Source organism: Salvelinus alpinus, chromosome 35, assembly GCF_045679555.1.
Source record: "Salvelinus alpinus chromosome 35, SLU_Salpinus.1, whole genome shotgun sequence".
Classification (NCBI taxonomy): domain Eukaryota; kingdom Metazoa; phylum Chordata; class Actinopteri; order Salmoniformes; family Salmonidae; genus Salvelinus; species Salvelinus alpinus.
In genome coordinates, this window is record NC_092120.1 from 17,596,358 (window position 1) to 17,622,728 (window position 26,371).

The 26,371-nt window shown below is 43.2% G+C and overlaps 4 protein-coding genes across 5 annotated transcripts in view; 3 read left to right on the plus strand and 1 right to left on the minus strand.

Annotated features, from left to right (window-relative positions):
• LOC139564381 (nucleolar GTP-binding protein 2-like) overlaps window positions 1–4,642 on the plus strand; it is a 40,298-nt gene extending 35,656 nt beyond the window's left edge. Inside the window, 3 exon segments of the mRNA XM_071383859.1 lie at window positions 3,093–3,169; window positions 3,739–3,821; window positions 3,987–4,642. Of these exon segments, the coding sequence (XP_071239960.1) occupies window positions 3,093–3,169; window positions 3,739–3,821; window positions 3,987–4,130 (304 nt within the window). The 3' untranslated portion in view covers window positions 4,131–4,642.
• dnali1 (dynein, axonemal, light intermediate chain 1) lies at window positions 4,643–10,476 on the minus strand. Of its 2 annotated transcripts, none has more exons than XM_071383862.1 (7): window positions 10,242–10,476; window positions 10,013–10,111; window positions 9,630–9,766; window positions 9,317–9,486; window positions 8,899–9,077; window positions 8,212–8,376; window positions 4,643–4,809 (listed from the first exon to the last, which is right to left on the minus strand). In XM_071383862.1, exons 2-7 carry the CDS (start codon window positions 10,091–10,093, stop codon window positions 4,774–4,776), a joined length of 768 nt encoding a protein of 255 aa, XP_071239963.1. In that variant the 5' UTR covers window positions 10,094–10,111; window positions 10,242–10,476; the 3' UTR covers window positions 4,643–4,773. The 2 variants fall into 2 exon arrangements, with proteins under 2 accessions (XP_071239963.1, XP_071239962.1); XM_071383861.1 differs by having other exon boundaries at window positions 10,208–10,476.
• Window positions 10,460–16,786, plus strand: LOC139564382 (smad nuclear-interacting protein 1-like). The gene is made up of 4 exons (XM_071383860.1): window positions 10,460–10,759; window positions 14,365–14,488; window positions 14,661–15,289; window positions 15,548–16,786. Exons 1-4 carry the CDS (start codon window positions 10,593–10,595, stop codon window positions 15,798–15,800), a joined length of 1,173 nt encoding a protein of 390 aa, XP_071239961.1. The 5' UTR covers window positions 10,460–10,592; the 3' UTR covers window positions 15,801–16,786.
• A 3,071-nt stretch (window positions 16,787–19,857) lies between these two features.
• Window positions 19,858–26,371, plus strand: part of LOC139564380 (mitogen-activated protein kinase kinase kinase 5-like) — a 30,477-nt gene continuing 23,963 nt past the window's right edge. The window contains exons 1-6 of the mRNA XM_071383858.1: window positions 19,858–20,359; window positions 20,543–20,682; window positions 21,438–21,625; window positions 21,927–22,095; window positions 25,657–25,763; window positions 26,076–26,246. Coding sequence (XP_071239959.1) covers window positions 20,029–20,359; window positions 20,543–20,682; window positions 21,438–21,625; window positions 21,927–22,095; window positions 25,657–25,763; window positions 26,076–26,246 — 1,106 coding nt within the window. The 5' untranslated portion in view covers window positions 19,858–20,028. The remainder of the gene's footprint in view (window positions 20,360–20,542; window positions 20,683–21,437; window positions 21,626–21,926; window positions 22,096–25,656; window positions 25,764–26,075; window positions 26,247–26,371) is intronic.

Consider the following 26,371-nt stretch of genomic DNA (forward strand, 5'->3'; position numbering starts at 1 on the left):
CTGGAGGGTTAACACAGTGTCCAAAGAAGGGCCAGAAGTATACAGAATGGTGTTGTCTGCGTAGAGGTGGATCAGAGACTCACCAGCAGCAAGAGCAACATCATTGATGTATACAGAGAAGAGAGTCGGCCCAAGAATTGAACCCTGTGGCACCCCCATAGAGACTGCCAGAGGCCTGGACAACAGGCCCTCAGATTTGACACACTGAACTCTGTCGGAGAAGTAGTTGGTGAACCAGGCGAGGCAATCATTTGAAAAACCAAGGCTGTTGAGTCTGCCGATGAGGATGTGGTGATTGACAGAGTCGAAAGCCTTGGCCATGTCAATGAATACGGCTGCACAGTATTGTTTCTTATCGATGGCGGTTAAGATATCGTTTAGGACCTTGAGCGTGGCTGAGGTGCACCCATGACCAGCTCTGAAACCAGATTGCATAGCGGAGAAGGTATGGTGGGATTCGAAATGGTCGGTGATCTGTTTGTTAACTTGGCTTTCGAAGACCTTAGAAAGGCAGGGTAGGATAGATATAGGTCTGTAGCAGTTTGGGTCAAGAGTTTCCCCCCTTTTGAAGAGGGGGATGACCGCAGCTGCTTTCCAATCTTTGGGAATCTCAGACGACACGAAAGAGAGGTTGAACAGGCTATTAATAGGGGTTGCAACAATTTCGGCAGATAATTTTAGAAAGGGTCCAGATTGTCTAGCCCAGCTGATTTGTGGGGGTCCAGATTTTGCAGCTCTTTCAGAACATCAGCTGACTGGATTTGGGAGGAGAAATGGGGAAGGCTTGGGCAAGTTGCTGTGGGGGGTGCAGGGCTGTTGACCGGGGTAGGGGTAACCAGGTGGAAAGCATGGCCAGCCGTAGAAAAATGCTTATTTAAATTCTCAATTATAGTGGATTTATCAGTGGTGACAGAGTTTCCTATCCTCAGTGCAGTGGGCAACTGGGAGGAGGTGCTCTTATTCTCCATGGACTTTACAATGTTCCAGAACTTTTTTGAGTTTGTGTTGCAGGAAGCAAATTTCTTGGTTTCTAACTTCCCTGAAAAGTTGCATTTCACGGGGGCTCTTCGATGCTAATGCAGAACGCCACAGGATGTTTTTGTGTTGGTTAAGGGCAGTCAGGTCTGGAGAGAACCAAGGGCTGTATCTGTTCCTGGTTCTACATTTTTTGAATGGGGCATGCTTATTTAAGATGGTGAGGAAGGCACTTTTAAAGAATAACCAGGCATCCTCTACTGACGGAATGAGGTCAATATCCTTCCAGGATACCCGGGCCAGGTCGATTAGAAAGGCCTGCTCGCTGAAGTGTTTCAGGGAGCGTTTGACAGTGATGAGTGGAGGTCGCTTGACCGCTGACCCATTACGGATGCAGGCAATGAGGCAGTGATCGCTGAGATCTTGGTTGAAAACAGCAGAGGTGAATTTAGAGGGCAAGTTGGTTAGGATGATATCTATGAGGGTGCCCGTGTTTACGGCTTTGGGGTTGTACCTGGTAGGTTCATTGATAATTTGTGTGAGATTGAGGGCATCAAGCTTAGATTGTAGGATTGCCGGGGTGTTAAGCATGTCACAGTTTAGATCACCTTGCAGCACGAGCTCTGAAGATAGATGGGGGGCAATCAGTTCACATATGGTGTCCAGAGCACAGCAGAGGGTGGTCTATAGCAGGCGGCAACGGTGAGAGACTTGTTTTTAGCAAATTGTTTGGGTACAGACCTGGATAGTAGGACAGAACTCTGCAGGCTATCTCTGCAGTAGATTGTAATACCGCCCCCTTTGGCCGTTCTATCTTGTCTGAAAATGTTGTAGTTAGGGATGGAGATTTCAGAGTTATTGGTGGCCTTCCTAAGCCAGGATTCAGACACGGCTAAGACATCCGGGTTGGCAGAGTGTGCTAAAGCAGTGAATAAAACAAACTTAGGGAGGGGGCTTCTGATGTTAACATGCATTAAACCAAGGCTTTTACGGTTACTTCAGTCATCAAATGAGAGCACCTGGGGAATGGGAGTGGAGCTAGGCACTGCAGAGCCTGGATTCACCTCTACATCACCAGTGGAACAGAGGAGGAGTAGGATAAGGGTACGGCTAAAAGCTATGAGGCGATAAAAAAGATTCAAGGTATAGTGTACAGACAAAGGTATGGTAGGATGTGAATACAGTGGAGGTAAACCTAGGTATTGAGTGATGATGAAAGAGATATTGTTTCTAGAAACATCATTGAAACCAGGTGATGTCATCGCATGTGTGGGTGGGTGAACTGAAGGGTTGGAAAAGGTATAATGAGCAGCGCTAGAGGCTCTACAGTGAAATAAGCCAATAAACACTAACCAGAACAGCAATGGACAAGGCATATTGACATTAAGGAGAGGCATGCTTAGCCAAGTGATCATAAGGGTCCAGTGAGTAGTGAGGTTGGTTGGGGTAACGGTGATTCAGAAAGCTAGCCGAGCCATGGGTAGCAAGCTAGCAGAAGATGGAGGTCTGTTTTTAGCCACCCCGTGCGTTTCCGTCGGTAGATTAGTGGGGTTCCGTGTGGTAGAGGGGACCAATCCAATTGTCAAAATAGTTATAGTGGCCCAAGAAGATTGTTCGATAGACCTGTTCAGATAGCAGCCGATATGCTCAAGACAGCTAACGATTAGCGGACCGCAGTTAGAAGATGGGCGTTCAGGTTACGTCGCGATGGAGGGGCCAGTTGAATAACTCCCTCGGGCAGATAACGTCGGTATTCCAGTCGTGAAGGCCTGGTGGGGCTCCGCATCGGCAGTAAAACGGGTCCGGATAGGTGATTGTAGCCCAGGAGTGGCTGATGGAACTCTTCAGCTGGCTAGCTCCGGGATAATTGGTGTTTGCTCCGGAATCGACGTTAGCCAATAGTCACTCGGATAGCAGCTAGTTAGCTGCAAGATCCAGGTGTAAATGTCCAGAGCTTGCGGTAGAAATCCGGGGATATGGAGAGAAAAGAGTTGTCTGCGGCCAATATGCTTTCCATTGTCGGCTCAGCGAATTCCAACAGGACTAAACTGTCTGGATGTGTAGGGAGTAATGAGGTTGTATGTGACGACTCTTTCTACTGTTCTTTTTTTGGACAGGATTCCGAAGGCACTCTCTGACAAAGTGCTCACAGACATGAAAGTGAAGCAGGCGGCGAATAAACCTCAACCTAAAGGTAACAACTTAATTTCAACTTATTTGTGATTTTCCTTTGTGGGCTTATCTGACATCCCAAATGCAGGGGTTAAAGTTCTGTCATGTATTTCTGTCATATGGATTCTTTTTCCAATTAAAAAGGACAGGAATTGGTCAAACTTGCAGTTTAATACATGTACAAAATGATCCTCTTTCCCTAAAAACATAATGGTCATGATTATTATTCATTTTTTACATGAAAGGGGAGGTTCACTTCTCTCCGCAGACATTTGATCTGAGATCAACTTAAGTTTCAGTCATGGGATTTATTTTCTTTTAACCCGGCAAATGTATTCCATCAAAGAATACAAGGGCCTTCTAGCAAAATATGCACTTTCCTTTACACAAAGTACAGACTTTATACAAGTCTTCATGGATAGCAGCAGATAAAATGTATAATTAGAGTAGGTATTTGGCCAAAGACCACTGTCAAACTGAAACCAAACAAGCAATCAAACCATATAAATAGAATGGGAATGTCCTATTAATTGTTTTAGGAATTCCATGCCTACGGCTCATCCACTTACTGGCCAACCTTTTGTTCCTCAGCTGTAACACAGGTTGGCAAGAAGAGGAAAACCGATGAGGCAGAGGAGCCCACGCGTCCAAACAGAAGTCTAACATCCAAGCAGGTACTGCGTGTTTGACATCAAACAGGCCTATCTATCTAGACTGGATGCCTCCGATGGATGGCTGCTCCCCTACCGCTATTGTTAATGGAATGAAGGAAAGCACTGTTCTTCCTCAGGTTTAAATCGCCCTCATTTGTCTTTCTCTCCCCCCCCCCTCCTCTGCAGAGGAGAGCAGCGGATCGTGCTCAGAAGGTGAAGAAAGTTGGAACGCGCTATTACGAAACACACAACATCAAGAACAAGAACAAGAACAGAAAGATGCCTACGGTGCCCAGTGAGGGCAAGAAAGCCAAGAGATTGAAGCGCTAGTCTGGGGTCCAAGAGACTAATAAATATTTATTTTAATGACCCTGTCATTGTAATGAATTGTTTTATGGCGTCTTGGTACCTACCCTTGGTATCTTGATGGAAAGTGATTTGGGTAAGGGGCATTGAGTGAATTAGGTTTTGATTAACCTCTTAATCAAGTGAATCGCTTGATGCATTAACCTGATCCTGAGTGACCTTCAGCGAAGTGACAATGATCACTTTCGTCAAACTATTACTTAAACTCATATGGAGCTTCACTGCAAAGTGAAAGGATGGGTCTGTCATCCCCTCCCAAAAAAGTAGACTTGTACTGCATAGCCTGGGTGCCCGTCTGTTTTCATTATTTTGCTAACTGTCAAATTTGGCATGACAATTCCATAAGGAGTTGGCTAGAGAGCAGAAACACTGGCACCCAGGTTATGTACTGCACTTTTGAATAAAAAAAACATAAAGTAACAATATTTATCCAAATATACATGTCATACCATAAAATAAAGAATATGAACAAATGATTTCATTTTTTAAATTTTATTCTGCTATAGTAATGCAAGGCTTTATGGTTATGAAGTAGACTTTTATTACATAATGCTGTGTTGGACCATCTGAAATCTGCCGGTTATAGATCACTTGTGGAATGAAGGAGTCACTTTTTGGGGGCAATGATCCCCTCCAGCTGGGCCTGTAAAGGATAAGAAATTGAAATGTTAAAAATATCTATCAAATATACATACACCAATTTGAAGGGATGTCCACATACTTTTGTATTTGTCTAGTTCAGCCATACCCGTTGCTGGTAGGTGTATACATTTGAGTACACAGCCATGCAATCTCCATACACAAACATTGGCAGTAGAATGTCCTTACTGAAGAATTCAGTGACTTTCAATGTGGCACCGTCATAGGATACCACCTTTCCAAGAAGTCAATTTGTCAAATTTCTGCCCTGCTAGAGCCACGGTCAACTGTAAGTGCTGTTATTGTGAAGTAGAAACATCCAGGAGCAACAACGGTTCAGCCACGAAGTGGTAGGACACACAAGCTCACAGAACGGGACTGCCGAGTGCTGACGCGCGTAGTTTGGAACTCCCTACCGAGTTCCAAACTGCCTCTGGAAGCAACGTCAGCACAAGAACTGTTCAACGGGAGCTTCATGAAATGGGTTTCCATGGCCAAGCAGCATCGGCTGGAGTAGTGTAAAGCTCGCCGCCATTGGGCTCTCAAGCAGTGGAAAAGCGTTCTCTGGAGTGATGAATCACACTTCAACAGACAAACCTGGATTTGGCGAATGTCAAACAAGTCTCAATGTCCTTGAGTGGCCCAGCCGATCGAACATCTCTGGAGAGACCTGAAAATAGTTGTGCAGCAACGCTCCCCATCCAACCTGACAGAGCTTGAGAGAATCTCCAGAGAAGAATGGGAGAAACTCCCCAAATAAAAATGTGCCTAGCTTGTAGCGTCATACCCAAGAAGACTTGAGGCTGTAATCGCTGCCAAAGGTGCTTCAACAAAGTACTGCATAAAGGGTCTGAATACTGAAGTAAATGTTATAATTTTTTTATATAAATTAGCAAAAATTTCTAAAAATCTGTTTTTTTGCTTTGTCATTATGGGGTATTGTGTGTAGATTGAGAGGGGGAAACGATTTTAGAATAAGGCTGTAACCTACCAAATGTGGAAAAAGTCAAGGGTTCTGAATACTTTCCGAAAGACACTAAACAAAAGTATAAACGCAATATTCAACAATTTCAAATATTGTTGGCAGTCTCTATGGGGGTACCACAGGGTTCACTTCTCGGGCCGACTCTTTTCTCTGTATATATCAACGATGTCTCTCTTGCTGCAGGTGATTCCCTGATCCACCTCTACGCAGACGACACCATTCTGTATACATCTGGCCCTTCTTTGGACACTTAACTAACCTCCAAACGAGCTTCAATGCCATACAACACTCCTTCCGTGGCCTCCAACTGCTCTTTAACGCTAGTACAACCAAATGCATGCTTTTCAACCATTCGCTGCCCGCACCCGCCCGCCCGACTAGCATCACTACTCTGGACGGTTCTGACCTAGAATACGTGGACAACTACAAATACCTAGGTGTCTGGCTAGACTGTAAACTCTCCTTCCAGACTCATATCAAACATCTCCAAACCAAAATCAAATCTAGAATCGGCTTTCTATTTCGCAACAAAGCCTCTTTCACTCACGCCGCCAAACTTACCCTAGTAAAACTGACTAACCTACCGATCCTTGACTTCGGCGACGTCATCTACAAAACAGCTTCCAATACTCTACTCAGCAAATTGGATGTAGTCTATCACAGTGCCATCCGTTTTGTTACCAAAGCGCCTTATACCACCCATCACTGCGACCTGTATGCTCTAGTCACCTGGCCCTCGCTACATATTCGTCGCCAGACCCACTGGCTCCAGGTCATCTATAAGTCTATGCTAGGTAAAGCTCTGCCTTAGCTCACTGGTCACGATAACAACACCCACCCGTAGCACGCGCTCCAGCAGGTATACCTTACTGGTCAACCCCAAAGCCAACACCTCCTTTGGCCACCTTTCCTTCCAGTTCTCTGCTGCCAGTGACTGGAACGAATTGCAAAAATCGCTGAAGCTGGAGACTTACATTTCCCTCACTAACTTTAAACATCAGCTAACCGATCGCTGCAGCTGTGCATAGTCCATCTGTAAATAGCCCACCCAATCTACCTACCTCATCCCCCATATTGTTTTGTTGCTCTTTTGCACACCAGTATCACTACTTACACACCATCTGCTCATCTATCACTCCAGTGTTAATCTGCTAAATTGTAATTACTTTGCTACTATGGCCTATTTATTGCCTTACCTCCTCATGCCATTTGCACACACTGTATATAGACGTTCTTTTTTTTCTATTGTGTTATTGACTGTACGCATGTTTATTCCATGTGTAACTCTGTTGTTTCTGTCACACTGCTTTGCTTTATCTTGGCCAGGTCGCAGTTGTAAATGAAAACTTGTTCTCAACTAGCTTACCTGATAAAGGTTTAATATACAGTATATATATTTTTTTAAATCAGTCAATCTAAATAAATTCATTAGGACCTAATCTATGGATTTCACATGACTGGGAAAACAGATATGCATCTGTTGGTCACAGATATATATTTTTTTAAAGGTAGGGGCGTGGATCAGAAAACCAGTCAGTATCTGGTGTGACCACCATTGGACTTATGCAGCACGACATCTCCTTCGCGTAGAGATGATCAGGCTGTTGACTGTGGCCTGTGGAATGTTGTCCCACTCTTCAATGCCTGTGGTACAGTTTGAAACTGGGATTCATCCGTGAAGCACACCCTTCTCCAGCGTGCCAGTGGCCATCAAAGGTGAGCATTTTCCCCCTGAAGTCCGTTACGACGCCGAACTGCAGTCAGGTCAAGACCTTGGTGAGGACAATGAACACGCAGATAAACTGACTGTTTGTGCAGAAATTCTAAAGTTGTGCAAACCCACAGTTTCATCAGCTGTCCGGTTTGTTGGATTCAGAAGATCCCGCAGGGGAAGAAGCCGGATGTGGAGGTCCTGGGCTGGCGTGGTTACACGTGGTCTACGGTTGTGAGGCCGGTTGGACGTACTGCCAAGTTCTCTAAATTGTTGGAGGTGGCTTATGGTAGAGAAATATACATTAAATTCTCTGGCAACAGCTCTGGTGGACATTCTTGCAGTCAGCATGCCAATTGCACACTCCCTCAAAAAATGTTGAGGGAGCTTGTGGTCTTTTATTGTCCCGAGCACAAGGTGCACCTGTTTAAATTATGCTGTTTAATCAGCTTCTTGATATGCCACACCTGTCACGTGCATGGATTATCTTGGCAAACTAACAGGGATGTAATATTTTTGTGCATGTGAAAAGTTTCTGGGATAATTTCAGCTGGTACCAACACTTTTGATGTTGCATGTATATTTCAAATGACATCAAATGATTGATTTCATTTCAAAGACTTCAGGAAAATCCTGCCTTTCTTATTTGGCACGACAATGCCCATAGGAGTTGGCAGGACCGCACAGCGATGATGACTGAGCGCCTTTACCTTGAGCTGCTGGTTGGTTCTCTTCAGGAACTGAATCTCCTCTGTGTGTTTCTTCTCCTCCACCTGCCGTCTCTCAGTCTCCCTCTTCTCAATGGCCTCACACTTGGCCTTCTGCTCGTTAACCTGTCTCTCCAGGTCCCTCTTCTCGTTCTCCAAATCGGAGATCTACACAAGTAGATGCAAATCAAATTCTCTTTGGGGTAATAAAGGTTTTTAATCATTCAATGGTGCAGCAGTCCATTCACTTGGATTGTTTCTCCTCATTCACTATCTTTAGCTTTATCTGTAAGATGAAGTGGTAAAAGCTGAGCGTTCTCTGACGTCATGGGCTGGGTTTAGACAGGCAGCCTAATTATAATATTTATTTTCACTAATTTGATCTTTTAACCAATCAGATCAACTCTGAAAAAGATCTGTGAAAGGATTATATGTGATTGATCAAAGGACGCAATTAGTGGAAAAAATATCAGAATTAGGCTACCTGTGTAAATGCAGCCATGAGGGCTAGGCAGATGGCTCCCTCTGCTGGTCTACACTAGCTTGGTTGCTTGAAAAGTTTTCCAGTGACACTGCAGACAGGTCAAGCATTCTAAATGTAGAGGTCAATCTACAATGATGCAAAGGTTGGAAAATGCACATTTATTTTTAGAAAAGTGTAAAATGTTTGTGTGTGAACCATTTCCTTACCCTCTTCTCCATGTCAGACTTGCCCTGCTCAGCCTGCAGGGCTTTTCTCATGCCAAAGGCCACACTGCTCTCGTACAGTGTCTGGTAAGCAGCAATGGTCATACGGATTTCGTCTCTCACACGCAACAACAGCAGTCCTCTCTCAGCACAGTTGATGGTTACCTGTCTGATCAACTCATCTACAGGCAATCAATGGCTTAGAGTTTAACACAAACTCACAATGCAACATTTTTTAGGACCAGTTTCCCGGACACAGATTAAACCCAGTGAAATTGCTTTTTAGTTCAGAACCAGCTTGAGGCTAGCCTAATCTAGGTCCTCTTGGAAACTGGCCCGGCTTTTAGGATTTGTATCCAACACACTTTTCTACTATTACTACCGTCCATGCATCTCATCTCGCCTTCCCCTCTCTCCTTACCGAAGCACTGGGAGTAGAGCTCCCTGCGGACTGGGCAGATGCCCGTCTCCCTGGCCTGTCTCTGCTGCAGCTTCAGATCCAGCTGCTCCTGTAGGTGCACCACATCCATGCGGGTACACGGCGTGCTGGACACCTGCTGCACCCACAGCTGGTTGGTCTCCATCCATTCCCTGTAACAGTGGTAGAGCTGAGATTAACACAGGGTTGCCAAATTTCAGGTTTTGCGAAACCGGAAATATTGGTTAATTTCCCTAAGAGGAAAAAATAGGGAGAAGGGTGTTATCAGTAAAGATGTGTCCGTGTCATGTCATACCTGGGTGGTAGGATGGCATTGAGGATCTCCTCGGTTTGCTGTTTGTTGGTATCGGCTGAGGGGGTCTTGGGTTTGGGTGGAGGTGGCACAGGGCCAGTCATGGCAGGCTGTTGTGGAGCCACTTTCAGGGGCCGTGCCTGAATTTGCAGTACAAATCATTTAGATTAGAAGAACATCAATCTTCAGCCAATTTGTTGAGAAAAAAAATAATACAATTGATTGACATCTCTCACAGCTCACTAGGCACATTGCCATGACATTGATTTCAAAATAATGACAGTGGACATAATTAATGTATGTTAGATACCACTATATGGATACATTTAGCTACTGTAACTAACGTTAGCAGCCAGCATTAAAAACGTGTTTTAACGTTATCCTACCTTTGGAGACTTCTTTTCTGTGTTTCTGCTCACCAAGACTGGGTTGTCATATTTCAGCAGAGAATCAGCCGGAGGAATCATTGTGATACTTTGATTACACTACACATAAAAAAGTGTTTTGTTGTAGCAGGTAATGTCTCAAGGAATGTGTGTTGTTGAAATGTGAATTGAAGACGTTTAATTGTTTATTTTTACCATGGCAACTTAATTCCATGCGCTACTCACTAACCTATCCGAGCTGCTCGAAGGCATGATTCAGAGTTGTTTCAAACATTTGACGCTATGAAATGGGGAACGAAAATTAAGTACATACATTTAAGTATAACATTGTGTAGGTGTATGACCTTATTGAAAAGATGATAGAATAGGTCTGCAATGTTACAACGGAACTAAAGTGAACTAGTCCATAGTCACGGTGAAAAATATTTAAAGCGTTCTGCCGGAAGCGGAAACTCGTTTCCTTGCGCACAATAGAGAACTTTCTCACCGTTTACAGTGGGGTTTGTTGTTCACTTTTTAAACATATGTATTCGCTATGAACTTTATTTAGTCGATTTACAACTATTGGTTAAGTTTCATAATGGATAAAGAGAGACGGCATAAAAGAGTGGAATCCCCGGTGCGGGACTCAAAACCGAAAATCAAACAAGAGAAACTCAGCCCTGCTAGGCCCCAGAGATCACGGCGCTCGAGTTCGGGGTCCAACGGCAGCCCAAGCCCACCGCCGCAGAGGAGACGAACGAGCAGGTACCCTGATTTCATGGGTGTATGGTATTGTAGCTAGCGAACACAAATTACACCGTAGGGTTGCAAGGCCATGATGTTACACATCAATAATAGCAACTAGCTAGCCACTAAGCTAACGATTTAGCTAGCTAACTAGTAGGCGTTATTGTTATGCTTTAGTCGTGTAACGTTAACCCTCAATTAGCCCTTGATCACGACTCTTGTTCCATTACATTACACAAGTCATTGAACAACGTTGTCTTCTGTACGGGGAGTTTTGTTATGAGCACCGACGCTCATTCTGAACATTAACACGCGTGATTGGATTAAGGTTAGTGTTCCCACACTGAAATATCTCCACGTTAAAGCGCTTGTTTCTGAAGACGAGGCGACCGACCACCTGTACTAATTAGCTATCTAGCTAGCTAGCATGCTCCATCCCAACACCTGTGTAAGCATAATTCGTTAAATGTAGTTGAGTGTGGTTTCATCTGGTGGAGGTAACCATAGCTGAATGGATCTGCAAAACTGTTTGAGTGTATTTTTATTTTATTTCTCGCTGATAAGTTCCACATGTCTTGAAAGACTTATGGAAGTGATGATTATTGACGTTTCTAAACGTTAATAACACGGTGTCAGGATTGTACCTAGTTCTTATGAGGTGGTAGTGGGCAAAGTAAATGACTGAATGCAGCCTAGTTTTCCCTCAATTAGCTAGCTCATTTAAGCTAGCTAGAATTCAAATAAAATTGTCACAAGCACTGGAGACTTTACCGCGAAATGCTTGCTTACGAGCCCTTCCCAATTATGCAGAGTTTTGTTAATTTAAAAAATATATATTTTTATATATTTAGTTTATTTAGGAAATATTTTCTTAACTCTGTTTTCTTAACTGCATTGTTGGTTAAGGGCTTGTAATTAAGCATTTCACGGTAAGGTCTATATACCTGTTGTATTTGGCACGTGTGACAACATTTTATTTGATTTTGATTTGACAGTATATACAGCAAGTACCAGGTCAATGTGCATAGGTACGAGCTATTTGAGGTAGATATACACATGAAGACGGTGACTTCGCTAGGCATCAGGATAGATAATGAGTAAAATAAAGAGGAGCAGCAGCAAATGATGAATGTAAATGTTTATGCATGTGTAGTTTGTATTGTCTGTGTGGGAGTGTCAGTATAGTGTGTGGGAGTGTCAGTATAGTGTATGTAGTCTAGTGAGTGTGCTTAGGGTCAATGCAGATAGTTCTGGTACCATTAACTGGCTATTGAGCAGTCTTATGGCTTGGAGCCTGTATCGGAGCCTGTTGGTCTGAGAGCCGATGTTCCGGCCGGCAGCAGAGTGAATAGTCTGGCTTGAGTCTTTTGCAATTTTTCGAGCCTTCCTCTGACTGTGATGTACTGGGCTGTCCGCACCACCCTCTGAAGTGCTTTGCGGTCAAGGGCGGTGCATTTGCCATACCAAGCGGTGATGCAGCCTGTCATGCTCTCGATGGTACAGCTGTAGAACTTTAAGGGTCAGAGGGCGCAGTCGCATGTGGTCATGCAGCTGCGTGGGTGAACAGGGAGTACAGGAGGGGACTAAGCAAACGCACCTGTGTTGATGGTCAGCGTGGCAATTGTTGTTGCCTACCCAGGATCCAGTTGCAGAGTTAAGGGTTCAGTCACTGGGTCCCCTAGCTTGGTCATGAGCTGTAGTCTGAAAAGCATTCTTGCATAGTTATTTCTGCTCTTGTCCAGGTGGGAGAGGGCATTGTGAAGTGCAATTGAGATTGCATCATCTGTGGATCTGTAGGGGCGGTATGTGAATTGGATATCAGTCATCCGGGAAAATGGGCTTTCAAGCAAGGCACAGTGTTCTATTCCTTGAAGCGAGCATGAAAGGCATTTAGCTTGTTTAGGAGTTCTGCATCGCTGGGCAACTCTGCGTTTCCCTTTAATCCCTTATCATCTGCAAGCCCTGCCACATATCACGAGTGTCTGTACTAGCAAAACAGTCTTGTTGCCTCGCGTCTGCTTCCGATCACCTCCATATTGAGCACATCACTGGTACTTCCTGTTTTGAGCTTTGGTTTGTTAACAGGAAGCAGGAGAAGGGAGTCATGGTCGGATTTGCCCAACGAAGGACGAGGGAGGGCCTTTTATGTGTTTAGTCTTATTAATCAGGCAGTAATACACAGTTAATTGGTACGCAGCCCGAAACTCATGCCTCCAGAATGTTGAATAAAATTACATTTAAACATTACTGGTTGTCTGAGTGGTTTGTCCTTCATCTTCTCCAAATTTGAGAAAATATCCACAGCAAAGTATTCTTTACCCAACTTTTTAGAGAGCCGGTAGGTATATGGTTCGATTTAAGGGACATTTTTAAGGAACATTTACATGATTTTGCGGTCATTTGTTTCAGGCTGTATATACCAATTCTGTATTACAGCCTGATTAATCAGACAAGCTATAAATGGTAAATTTGCCAGTGGCACACCAGCCCAGTGCCAACTGAAAGCTACTGGACCAAATGGAAGAAATTATACACTGTCCCGGGCCAAGATCTCACAGGAAAAAGGATAATGCGCGCATAATTTAAATATCAGTTGATTATATACATATTTTGCAGGCTGAGCAAGTAGCCTATAATAACCTACCCTCCATACACTAATAATTTCATTTTAACTTGACAATATAATATTTACATTGATTGTTTATAAAACCTTAACGTAATCTCAAAGGGTGTTATTCGTGATTTTTAACAGTCAGCAGGACCCTATAAAATCATATATTTTGCTAAATTCAATTTTCCCAGTTTCTGGGTTTTCCTATTTTTGTCTGGGTTTCACCCTCAAAATCACACTTTTTATATATAGAAAATTATAAAAATGTGATGTTCTAAATCCCAAACAATGCTTAAACCACATCAGGAGACCGCTTTTGAGGTCAGGAAAAAAATGTATGTTGGAGGAGGGTGTAGTTGCCTTTCAATTAAATTGCGCACCTAGCAAGAGACAGTTCGGCTAATGGTGTTTCTGTACTGTACCATTTGGCCTAAATGTGATGCCAGAGTTAGCAAAACAAATTGGGAAGGTTTTTTAGGAAAGCATTTAGAAATGTTCATTCAGAGCCTGATGACTGAATTGCGCATCACAAAGATTTAACCATGACATCGGACCAAACTTTTTAAATACCCGGTTTGCATACCCATTGTTGCCTTAGCTTTTACTGGAAGTTGGCATAAGTTGAAACGTCTTCTGTGACAACCAGTTGAAAGCTGCATCCTCTTGCTGCCCGACAGATTATTTTCTTCTCAACGGCTATGTGTGCGGTGCGTGTTATAAATAATGTACATAAAGAAGTAACAGCTTTGTGAATTTCAGTTTTTCATCAAATCTATGTCCCAGATTGAAAATAGCATTATTACAATATATTTTTTCACTGGCCCAAGCAGACCACTGACACGGATGATTGACTCCCTAGGCCAGCGGCCATCCTGTATGTCGAACCCCGTATTACGAATTATTTGTCAGATGTCGCTGAGAGAAGCTAGGAGCTGTCCGTTGTAGCTAGTTATCCTTGGTGTTAAATTAGCTATTGGTTTTAAAGCCTTTCCTTGTTGATTTGATTGACTAGATCGCCACCCAGGGCAAAAGGTCATTCGCCAGGTAGAAGGGCGTTGGGAAGACGAGACAGATCGCCCAAAAACACCGGCAGGAGCCGAAGCCCTCCCCGCGGTGCCGATGTCAAAATAAAGCGGGTGATTCTATCACTACTTATGAGTAAATGTAACAATTGGGGGAAATGCATTCATGTAAAACTTTCAATGCAGCAAATATGTTCTTTAAAAAATAACACTTTTCCAACTAATTTTGACCCGGTGCTTGACTTGGAGTTATGCTAATATTCCTGTCCCACTGTCTCCCCAACAGGAGCAGGGTGACCACCGCGGTGCTGACCGAGGTGCCGATGACCATAGAAGGCGCGACCGCAACGACAAGCCAGAGCCCTCGGAGCCACCAGTGCGGCGAAGTAGGTGGGAGCAGGCTGACGGACCCGGAGATTCTGACAGACCCAGGGAGAGAAAACGAGGAGAGAGAGAGCGGGGTGGAGGTGGGGACAGGCCCAGAGAGCGAGAGTCCCGCTCCTTCCAGGAGCAGCAGGCAGAGAGACAGCAGCACGACAATCAACGACGGGACAACCGGCACCGGTTTGAGGAGAACAATGACGAGGGACAAGCTTTCGGACATGGTACCCAAGAGGGGGGCGAGGGCAATGAAAGCCCCCCAGTCGATAAAGAGAAGCCCAACTTTGAACTGTCTGGTGCGCTCACGGAAGATACCAACACGTTCAGGGGGGAAGTGATCAAGTACAACGAGCCCCCCGAGGCTCGCATCCCCAAGCGCAGGTGGCGACTGTACCCCTTCAAGAACGATGAGCAGCTTCCGGTCATGTACGTGCACAGGCAGAGTGCCTACCTGATGGGGCGGCAGAGGAAGATTGCTGATATTCCCATCGACCACCCCTCCTGCTCCAAACAGCACGCTGTGTTCCAGTACAGGTGAGATCTGACAATCACTTGGTTGCTCAAATCAGGCCCTCGGGATGACATTAGTTTAGCTGCTAATCCTTTGAAAATGGTCTCTGTTTTGAAATTATGCCATTTTCCCACTTACATAATTTCCCAACATTTTGTTGAGGTCTGACACTTATGACATCTGGTTAATGTAGTTCTGTTGGGTTTATGTGATTTCAATCTCTAGGTCGGGACACTCAACATCTGGGTAATGTAGTTCTTTCTGTGTCTGCTGATTTCCAGGTTGGTGGAGTTCACGCGTTCGGATGGAACTGGCGGGCGGCGGGTGAAGCCCTACATCATTGACCTAGGTTCGGGCAATGGCACCTACCTGAACAACCAGCGCATCGAGGCGCAGCGCTACTACGAGCTCAAGGAGAAGGACGTGCTCAAGTTTGGCTTCAGTAGCCGCGAGTACGTCCTGCTGCATGAGTTCTCCGACACAGCCGAGGTGGACGCCAGGGCGGAGGAAGATGACGAGGGCCTGGACAAGTGAATGCAAGATCTCTGAGCCTTTATCGAATAGTTGCGACATGCGTCCTTCCGTCCTACTTTCCTTCTTGAAGTAATTACAGAGCTTAATTGGTTAGATTGTTGAAAATAGTAGGATTTTGCTTAGTAAATATGTGCTTACCTCAGGGAAACGCGGAAGGAAATGTGCGTGCTTTCAAGTATTCTGACAGGGCCATGGATTATCCAGTCAAGTGTATTTTTGGAAAATAATATTCTCACTGATGCCTACCACCTGTTGGCCATCTCCTTAACACGGATGGAACAATGAACTGCACAGATGGCGTGTTGCGTTAAGCAGCTTTCAGTGTTAACGGAACAAATAAAAAAAGTGGTAGGGGAAGTCTTTGTGGTCTCTTTGGCGGTCATAAAAACCTGCTTTAACCTGCAGTAACAGGTCTCAGTACTCTCTATTCTCAGGACATTAACTTAAGATCAGTAGTGTGGTTGATTTCTTCCCCCTCCCATATCTGACTGCTTACGTTCAACACAAGTGCTCAATGCCAGAAAGAAGTTACTTTACAAAAAATTATTTTGTTATTATATTTTTGGAATAGAACATTGAATATAAATTAGTATATTGCTGAAGGCTAGCCTATGTCCAGACCTTAATTGTAAATACACTGGATGTATTGAATGTGAACGCTGGATTCATTATGTAGTGTACTGTATTTGGGTTTGAGCGTTGCAACCAGGAGTAAAGAAAGCATATGTGTGTATGTATCTGCTTTAAATGTGTGCTGCTTGTGACGTAGAGAAAAACGTGTGTGTCGCAGTGTATTCTCGTTTACCCAGTCTTTACCACCGAATTGACTAGGCTATGGAGGTTTCTGGACAAAGATCATACCACACTGTACAGCGTGACTATTCCCACTACAAAGACAATTTTGTTTTTTACTTTTTTGAACACCATCTACATTGTAGTTCCATTTTAGGTGTTTTGTATTGTACATAAAGGTTGTGAAAGACTTAGTTTTGTTGATATTTGTTCGCCATAACTTTGATGGTTGATGTATGTTCAAGTAAACCATCGTAACCACACAGTAAGCCACGTCAAGTTATAAACCACATGTAAATTTCGTAAGCTCTACAGACTAATGTACCCAAAGTTCTGATAACTGCGGTTTTCAGTTTTATTAGCCTCGCCTGCAGTCCTATGCCGCGCTGCTTTGTGTGAGTAACATTTTCTCATTTGTCATATCATCAGTAATAGTATCACGTAGACCCCTCAAACTTAACTCTGGACCTCAAAGCCAGTTACACTGCATTTTCTTTTCAGGGACTGATTTAGACCTGGGACACCAGGTGTGTGCAATTAATTATAGGTAGAACAGAAAACCATCAGGCTCCGGACCTCGTAGGTTAAGAGTTGAGTACCCCTGACGGTTCTCAAAGTTTGAGCCACAGAGGTACTGCCAGATAAATATTACATGAATATTGCTAACCACAACAAATTGAACATATTTTGGCCAAAGACTGGTATCTATCAAATAAGTTTAGAGGGTGTAATGCAATACAATGTAATAATATTTTTTTAAACTAATGTAACATTTTTGCATTGTAATTTCAAGAAAGTCCTTCAATGTCCTTTAATATATATAGTGATATATTTTCAATTGTTTTTTTATTGGGGGCTCACACAACTGCATTCTAATGGTGCAGCCTTATTGGTCAACAAAGGACGAACTGTCTCTTGTCAAATTGACTGGGGCCAACAAACGTCAAACATGTAGAAATCGCACAGCCCCAGTCAATTTGACTATGAGATTTGCTGGCCCCAGTCAATTTCACAACGAGATTTGCTGGCCCTGGTCAATTGGTCGTCACTCGTTTCTATAACCACAGAGTCATAAACCCCGCCCAGTTCTACAATTTCTCTTAACATTTTAATTTAACCGTAACAACTGCAATGCTAACCTTAAATTAAACCCTAACCTATTTTTTTTGTAGCCAATTTTGACTTTGTGGCTGTGGAATCTTAATTTGGGGATATAGAAGGGATTGATTGTTTAGCAACAAACCAACAAGTGCGCAACTATGGGGCAAAACACGGGGTTGGCATAGATTTTAGTCTATCTCTAATGTTTATTGAAAACACAAAGTTGCACAATGAGCACTTGTTTCTTTCTCAATACATTCTTAGGTTGTTGGCTAGATACCAATTTCTTTGCCATATTATCATAGATGTGACATCAGTCAAAACACCTACAAATAAGACATGGTATTAAGATCAACTGAGCTGAAACGAGCCACTAAGGATTCACCACATGTCAGTTTCTTGTCATTGTTGAAGCGAAAGGAAACTCAGTCAATGTGACCACGAACTGGTTGTCTTTTGTTGACCAATAAGAAAGCTCTACCCTTAAATGTAATATTGTGTGAACCTAATACATTTTTTGGGAAAGAATATTGTGAAACACTATCATTCTACTATTAATGTCGATATTAAGAACAAAAATAACTTATAGCCTAGCTCCTTTTCTACAGTGTATGTTCTTAACCCTGGGCAACATGGGGCTTGGAGGCTCCATAGTACTCCATCAATACTTCTTGTATTCCCCTTGAAATGTTTTTGGAACATAACACAGTTCTGGTTTTCTGCCTCATGGCAAAATGTGTAGAATTGCAGGATATTAGCTTTAACGCTGCAACAACAAAAAGTCTCTGCCCCATTACAAAATGTGTAGAATCGCAGGAAGTTAGCTTGAAAAATGCCAAATTTTGTCTGATGCTGTCGTAGAGACTCAATGTTGAAGCAGCCTTATAGGCAGTAAGCAGCAGGAGCAGGTGCAAAATGGTGTCCAATTTTTTTAACAGTGAAAGGTGGTTCCTGGTGAATGACGAAATCCAATGAATGAATATTTACATAATCTACATATTTACAAAATGAACAGACTCTCAAAAATACAGAGTTTAATCTAAATAGAAAACTTAAGCCGTAACCAGTCCTACACTACTAAACCAGGTTGGGGTATACCATGCTATGGACAGCCTCCCACACATCTCACATGCTAGAACGTAACTCCAGCTCATAGGTGAAACAGGTACCTGTATACCTATGGCACCTCCCTATGGACCATACCATTATTAAACATGGAGCTCTTTGCCCAAATATGAAATATGGCATATTAACTCTATACAATTTCCACTGCCCTGCGGAAATCAATTTAACATAATAAAAAAATCCTTCTGTTTAAAACAGATCTATTTCTGCATGGGATGTGTCTCAATCAACCCCCTCCCCCAGAAGTTTCAACGGGACGTCTGTCTGTAGCAGCCGAACAGTTGGGGCTACATACATGTCGGTTGTTTTGCTCCAGAGGCAAACACGCCTCACAAGACTTATCTGAAGGTCCCCCGGTACCAGTTTAATGAATACATGTTTAATAACAATAGTTCTACAGGCCAATAGGTGGCAAAAGTATTACTTATGGAGTCGCCCGTGCTCCCATTACGCACGGACGTGACAGATAAGACATGGAGCTCTGAGACACGCAAACTAAAAAACACAGGACACATTACAATATGGAAATAAACACAATTCTTTCTCCCTTGGAAAAATGTGTAGAATTACAGGAAATTAGCTTTAAAATAGCAATATTTTCTATCAGCATCATAGCAAAATGTGTAGAATAGCATGAGATTAGCTATAAAACGACAAAATGTATCTAAATAGCAACATTTCTGCAGGCCCACCCAACGAATTTCTGGCTACGCCAGCAGAGGTCGTAGAGGAGCCGCTGTAAATCCAACAGTTAATTTGACCTAGATAGTTTGTGTGTATGCATTGATATGTAGGCTACATATGCCGTTTAAAAATGTTTTATGTGGTTCTGTCCTTGAGCTGTTCTTGTCTATTGATGTTCTGTGATTATGTTTTGTGTGGACCCCAATAAGAGTAGCAGCAGCTAATGGGGATCCTAATAAAATACCAAAGGGGATGCGATGTTCAGGTGCACATGAACACTTGCTACACCAATGAGAAAGAAGTTTGTTTATATCCATATTGTAACGTGTCCTGTGTTTGAGGTTTGCGTGTAGACATTGGGCGAGTTCGTAGCCGGGGATATGGGAGGGGTTGAAGGCGTGTAAGGGAACAGTTCGCGGAATGTCACTGGAGACGGGTCGAGACGAGACGCACCTGGGGAATTTACAGGAACAGAGCTCCACTGTCTATGACATACTGGAATATGCGTTCTTGAATATTTGGGAAAATGTATACCACCGAACGCAGGCGTATGAGCCTGCACGAGGTCAAGAGAAAGGATCCTGTTTGGGTATCAGCTGGAAGTTTATGGCAGGACCCCTTGGCTATTGATCTCACCACCTCGAATAAGCACATTATTTCACCCCGGAGTCGGACTAGGGCTGTTGCTGTTGCATACATTATCGTTGAGGATGCATCCCTGCCACAGACAGAAGATAATCTGTCACTGAAGTGTGTGAAAGAAGCCTGCGCGGATACGCACGCGGTGTTCAAAACCATTCCTTTCGAGAGGATATCGCTTGGGACGACTGACGTTCTTGATATCTTCTACAATGCAGGCAAGTATAGTCATGTCGACTGTCAGCAAGGCATTTGCGACACCACACTACTTAATTCTTCTAAATTGTTGTTGGCCAAAAAGTTAGTGTGTGTTCTGCACACACAGGTATTTTAAATGTGTATCTGCGCTGCACGGGTGTTTTCGAATTTCGACACTTAATTTGACCCTTCTCTTTTGACAGATGTGGCAGTGGTGGAAATTAGTGACACTTGCTGCCAGCAGTCACTCTTCTATCACCTGGGCGTAAGAGAGAGCTTCAGCATGACCAATAACATCATCCTGTATTGTTACAAGCAGGACAGTGACCTACAAGCACTCAAGGTACACGCAGGGCATCGTGAGAGTTTACAATAATTAAATGATTGACGAAGGGACCAAGTGGGCCTTTTGCCAGCTCACTTTGGGGGCAAATTGGGTTGTAAACAGATTTTAGGGTGTGACATTTTGGAAGAAGTAGGCCACAGTGCCAAAAAAATGTCCTTTCCATTGCCACAACAATCCCACCACCAGTTGCAGAATATTGCCAATAACTACTGCTGTACTTAAAAAAAAAGAGAAAAAAAAGGGATTTGTGACTTTTTTAGCCCAGATGTCTCTGATATAGGTTGATCCTAAGGTTGTTTTCTCTGCATTGTTGAACAAAGGTTGAATTGCAGTCTTTTATCGGTTTATAGGCCAATGGATTTCCTTAGGCCTATCAAGCGGATGTGTGTGTTTAGTAGATATGTGTGTTTAAAGCAGCGCCACTATTAGAGCATGATACCACTCTGGAATGGATAAGGTAGCAAGATGAGTACTCCATTGTCATAAATCCTCAAGCAGGCATATGACAATGGAACAATGTTCATCACCTCATTTATATTTATAAAGCTTTTGCAGAGATGGGATTAAGCAAAAACATTTCCTAATATTTTAACACATGTTAATACAGTGGTTCCAAGGTGAATATTGTATATGTTTCTGTTTGCTAATAGTGTGCCGGGGTTTGGTCATCATATGTTTATGTATGCTGCATATAGGTAATGCTTGTGTGTGAGAGCTTGTATGTTAATGCCCGTATGTGTGTCTTCCCTCAGGAGCAGTGTGGGAGCTACACGTTCATCCCGTATGTAGTGTTGCCACAGGGCAAGGTGTTTGCCTGCGACGCGACCCTCTTAAGCGGCATCAAAGAACTGATGCAGCCAAGCTTCCAACTGGAACCCCTCCTCACCCCACTGGTAGAGAGGCTCATTCAACTGCTGGATAATGTGCACGTTCATGCCAGGTCAGCATGTCATGCTACCCACGCTGCATGTCTAGTTATTCCCTTATGACTCCCTCATTGTGTCTTTCACTTAGTTTTTTTGCCCAACCAATCTGCTTGGTTCGCTAGCTTGGTTGGGTGGGAGAATAGCAGCAAATAAAGTACATGGTTAAGCTTGGAAATGTCTAGACTGCCCAACTGCAAATGTCTTTCAGTTAGACATGAGCTATTATCAGTCATTTGTGTTATATACAATATATGCCCCTGGATCACAAGCATTTTCAGGGGTTAAGTGTAAGTGTAAAACTGACTCTCTTATTAGTGAGTACTTCCGGGAGTCCATCCGGCATGAGATCCGCACGGCCCGGGAGCGCTTCAGTGGCCAGGACTTGAGTCAGGAGCTGGGCCGCATCCAGAAGCGCCTTGACACGGTGGAGCTGCTCAGCCCAGACATCATCATGAACCTACTGCTGTCGTACCGGGATGTCCAGGTGGGCTTAGCTATGGGAGCGAGGGACCTGGATCATGTTTATTAGGTTACACTGTAGCAAAGCTTTGTGTAATGGAATATGAAAACGAGCGCTTCTTATCGGACAAGTCCAGGTAGTCCCTACCATTTGGTGCCTAATGAACACGACCCAGGGCTCAGTGGTTCTGTGTTTGCCAGTGTCAAGACTGCCCTTGTTTATGTTATGGTGGCTGTTGTGTTTGGGCAGTAGATTTTTTGGCATGGGCTCACTTTTATGACTGTGGAATGCTTTTGTGAGAATCGGCGATATGACCACGAGCAGAAGACTGAACCACACATATTGCAGACAAGCGTGACGCAAGACAGTTCACTCACAGAGTAACTGCTGCAATGTGATAGCTGCGGGACCAAAATAGCTGAGCATTTTAGCCCCGTGCCTCGTACTTTTAGTTGGTGTGGAAATTGGCCCAACTCTGCAGTTTACTTCATGCATCGCCGAATCTACCTTTAAAACCTGTGTGTTAGTGTGGCGGATCTACAGTCTGCATGATGTTTGCCTGTGTTTGGTTGACTACCTTCATTGAGACATTAATGCTCTTTCTCTGTGTACACAAAGACCAATATAAAGGGGATTGAATGCTAACAATGATTAGTTAGCAGCCCTCCAAGGTCATTCTAAGTAAAAAATAAACTCATCTTATCAGGGGTCTCGGTTGTAGGCAAGAACTTTTAGGGTTGGGTGATATTATGATAGTATCGGATATCGAAGACGATTGCAAGTTCTCGCTGATGGTGATGACATCGTGATGTGACTGACAATGTATAGCCTGTTTCAACTTGATTGGCTCCACGCAGCAAAGAGCTGACAGGGCAGCCCACAGCAGGGCCATGCCAAGTGGGCTTTTTCTTTGCTATAGCCTGCTATAGCCTGCATAACCTATTTCAATAAATATGTTACAAAGAATTTACAGAATGCAAAAGAACGATGTAGACAGCTAAGATTTTCACCAAAGCAGCGCAAAATGTCCTTTCAGAAACATATTTTTTCTTTCTCAATGGGCATATAGCCGAAGCCTATACATTTTTTTATAGCGGACAATCCGGTGTCTAATTATTTTAAAATCCAAATTTTGTATTTTCTCCCCATTTGACTTGAATATGACATCCGTTTTTATGCATGCTGGCTTTCTCCTGCCTCCTCCCGTCGTACTACTTCATGATCAAATACAGAGTTCTCAGACAGTTTCAAGTTGTTTTTGAATAACTTAACATGATAGTCCTAAGGTAATAATGAGAGGTGGAACATACGAGAGCAAGATAGAAAAATAGAATGAGTAGTTTCAACAAACCTTAGTCTAAAATAAGTTATTCATCCCTCCTACTTGCCGTTGCGAACCAAACGGCCAAAAGCCAAATCCTACTAATTAAAATAGCCTATCAAAAGCATTAAGACAAGTTAAAGTTATAAAAGATATTTCCCAAGTAGGCCGCTGAGCAAAGCTTATGAAAGAAATGATGTGTAGAGTAGGCCTACTTCAATAGCCTATTATTAACAATGTACAGAACCTACCTACAACGTATAGAAACCTAGGCCTAAGAAGAGAGGAAGATTAGGCAAAAATGCAAATCATTGAATAATTATCCAGTTCTGGGGACAGCAGAGTTGCATGCTCTGCAGCCGGGCCCTTCATGATTTACAACCCATAATATATGTCGGCACACACAGACACACACTTATTTTATGCCACAGCTCCAACAGAGAGGAATAGGCTACTAAAATATGTTTTAGCAGGCTTTTTAGTGTCCATTTTATAACTGTATGTATTATTGTAAATGTAAACAAATATACAGTACCAGTCAAAACGCATATGGAATCATGTAGTAACCAAAAAAGTGTTAAACAAATCCAAATATATTTTATATTTGAGATTCTTCAAAGTAGCCATCCTTTGCCTTGATGACTGCCAAGAGTGTACAAAGCTATCTCTCAAACAGCTTCGTGAGGTAGTCATCTGGAATGCATATCAGTTAACAGGTGTGCCTTGTTAAAAGTTAATTTGTGGAATTTCTTTCCTTCTTAATGCGTCAATCAGTTGTGTTGTGACAAGGTAGGGTTAGTTTACAGAAGATAGCCCTATTTGGTGAAAGACCAAGTCCATATTATGGCAAGAACAGCTCAAATAAGCAAAGAGAATTGACAGTCCATTACTTTAAGACATTAAGGTCAGTCAATCTGGAAAATTTCAAGAATTTTGAAAGTTTCTTCAAGTGCAGTCTTAAAAACCATCAAGCGCTAATATGAAACTGGCTCTCATGAGGACCGCCACAGGAAAGGAAGACCCAGAGTTACCTCTGCTGCAGAGGATAAGTTCATTAGAGTTACCAGCCTCAGAAATTCCAGCCCAAATAACTGCTTCACAGAGTTCAAGTAACAGACACATCTCAACATCAACTGTTCAGTGGAGACTGTGTGAATCAGGCCTTCAAGCTGCAAAGAAAGCACAACTAAAGGACATCAATAATAAGAAGAGACTTGCTTGGGCCAAGAAACACGGTGGAAATCTATTTTTTGGTCTGATGAGTCCAAATTTGAGATCTTTGGTTCCAACTGCATTGTCTTTGAGATGCAGAGTAGGTGAACGGATTATCTCTGCATGTGTGGTTCCCACTGTGAAGCATGGAGGAGGAGGTGTGATGGTGTGGGGGTGCTTTGCTGTTGACACTGTCTGTGATTTATTTAGTTTTCAAGGCACACTTAACCAGCATGGCTACCACAGCATTTTGTAGTGCTACGCAATCCCATCTGCTTTGCGCTTAGTGGGACTATCAATTGTTTTTCAACAGGACAATGACCCAACACTTCTCCAGACTGTAAGGGCTATTTGACCAAGAAGGAGAGTGATGGAGTGCTACATCAGATGACCTGGCCTCCACAATCACCTGAGCTCAACCCAATTGAGATGGTTTGGGATGAGTTGGATCGCAGAGTGAAGGAAAAGCAGCCAACAAGTGCTCAGCATATGTGGGAACTCCTTCAAGACTGTTGGAAAAGCATTCCAGGTGAAGCTGGTTGAGAGAATGCCAAGAGTGTGCAAAGCTGTCATCAAGGCAAAGGGTGGCTACTTTGAACAATCTCAAATATATGTTGATTTGTTTAATACCTTTTTGGTTACTACATGATTCCATTTGTGTTATTTCATAGTTTTGATGTCTTCACTATTATTCTACAATGTAGAAATAAAGAACAACCCTTGAATGAGTAGTTGTGTCAACCTTTGATTGGTACTGTATATATTTTTGGCTTGGCAAATAAAGGGGGATATTAATTTTATATTACCAATTGTTACGGCTACTTAATCACGTTTGAACAAAGGTTGACATCGCCCAACCCTACATGCATGTGTAACAAGTACTGCAGGGGTTAAAGTAAATCAATTTGAGGGAGGATATTCACTTTGTATGTCTATTTAAAAATATTAAAGGTGTCTGCAGCTATGCCTAATTTATAATGCTTTGAAATCAGAGATGTTATTATAATGTTGATAAAGGGTTTGCTGTAATCCAGTCCTCTTTCTGACTTCAGGACTACGATGCCATTATCAAACTGGTAGAGAGCCTGAACAACTTGCCCACGTGCTTGGTGGCTGCCCAGCAGAGTATCAATTTTCACTACATATTTGCTTTAAACAGGTACTACTGTTCCTCCACTTGTCTTGCTCACATATTCTGTTTGACGATAGTCTTTCACATGATATCATAAAAGGAAATAATGTGTATACAACACTAAATGGGTGAGAGCCAACCCCCATTTTAACACATAATTAGGGGGCTTGCTGAAAGCACAGTACTGTTTTTCCCCTATCTTTATTATTTTAGACGACTGAATCAAGCACACAGATTTTCTTCAAGAAATTTACCCGACACTGTAACTTTCAGCACGACACAGGCTGTTGATTCTGAGGATTCCATCTGTCATAATGTTTCCTAATCTTTGACCTTCAGGAGGAATCGTCCAGGTGACCGTGCCAAGGCCCTGGAGTTGATTCTGCCCATTGTGGAGTCAGGTGACAGGGTGGCGTCGGACGTGCACTGCCTCTGCGGCCGTATCTACAAAGACATGTTCATGAGCTCTGGCTTTAAAGACCATCGCAGTCGAGACCAGGCCTGCTACTGGTGAGACCTACCATTACGGTGTCCATATTAGTACAGCCTTAGAGTCACAAGGAGTTGGTGTCAAAGCCACTCGGACTTGTTGTTCGTCCTAATATCCACGCCGTACGCACAGCATCCCTTCACTC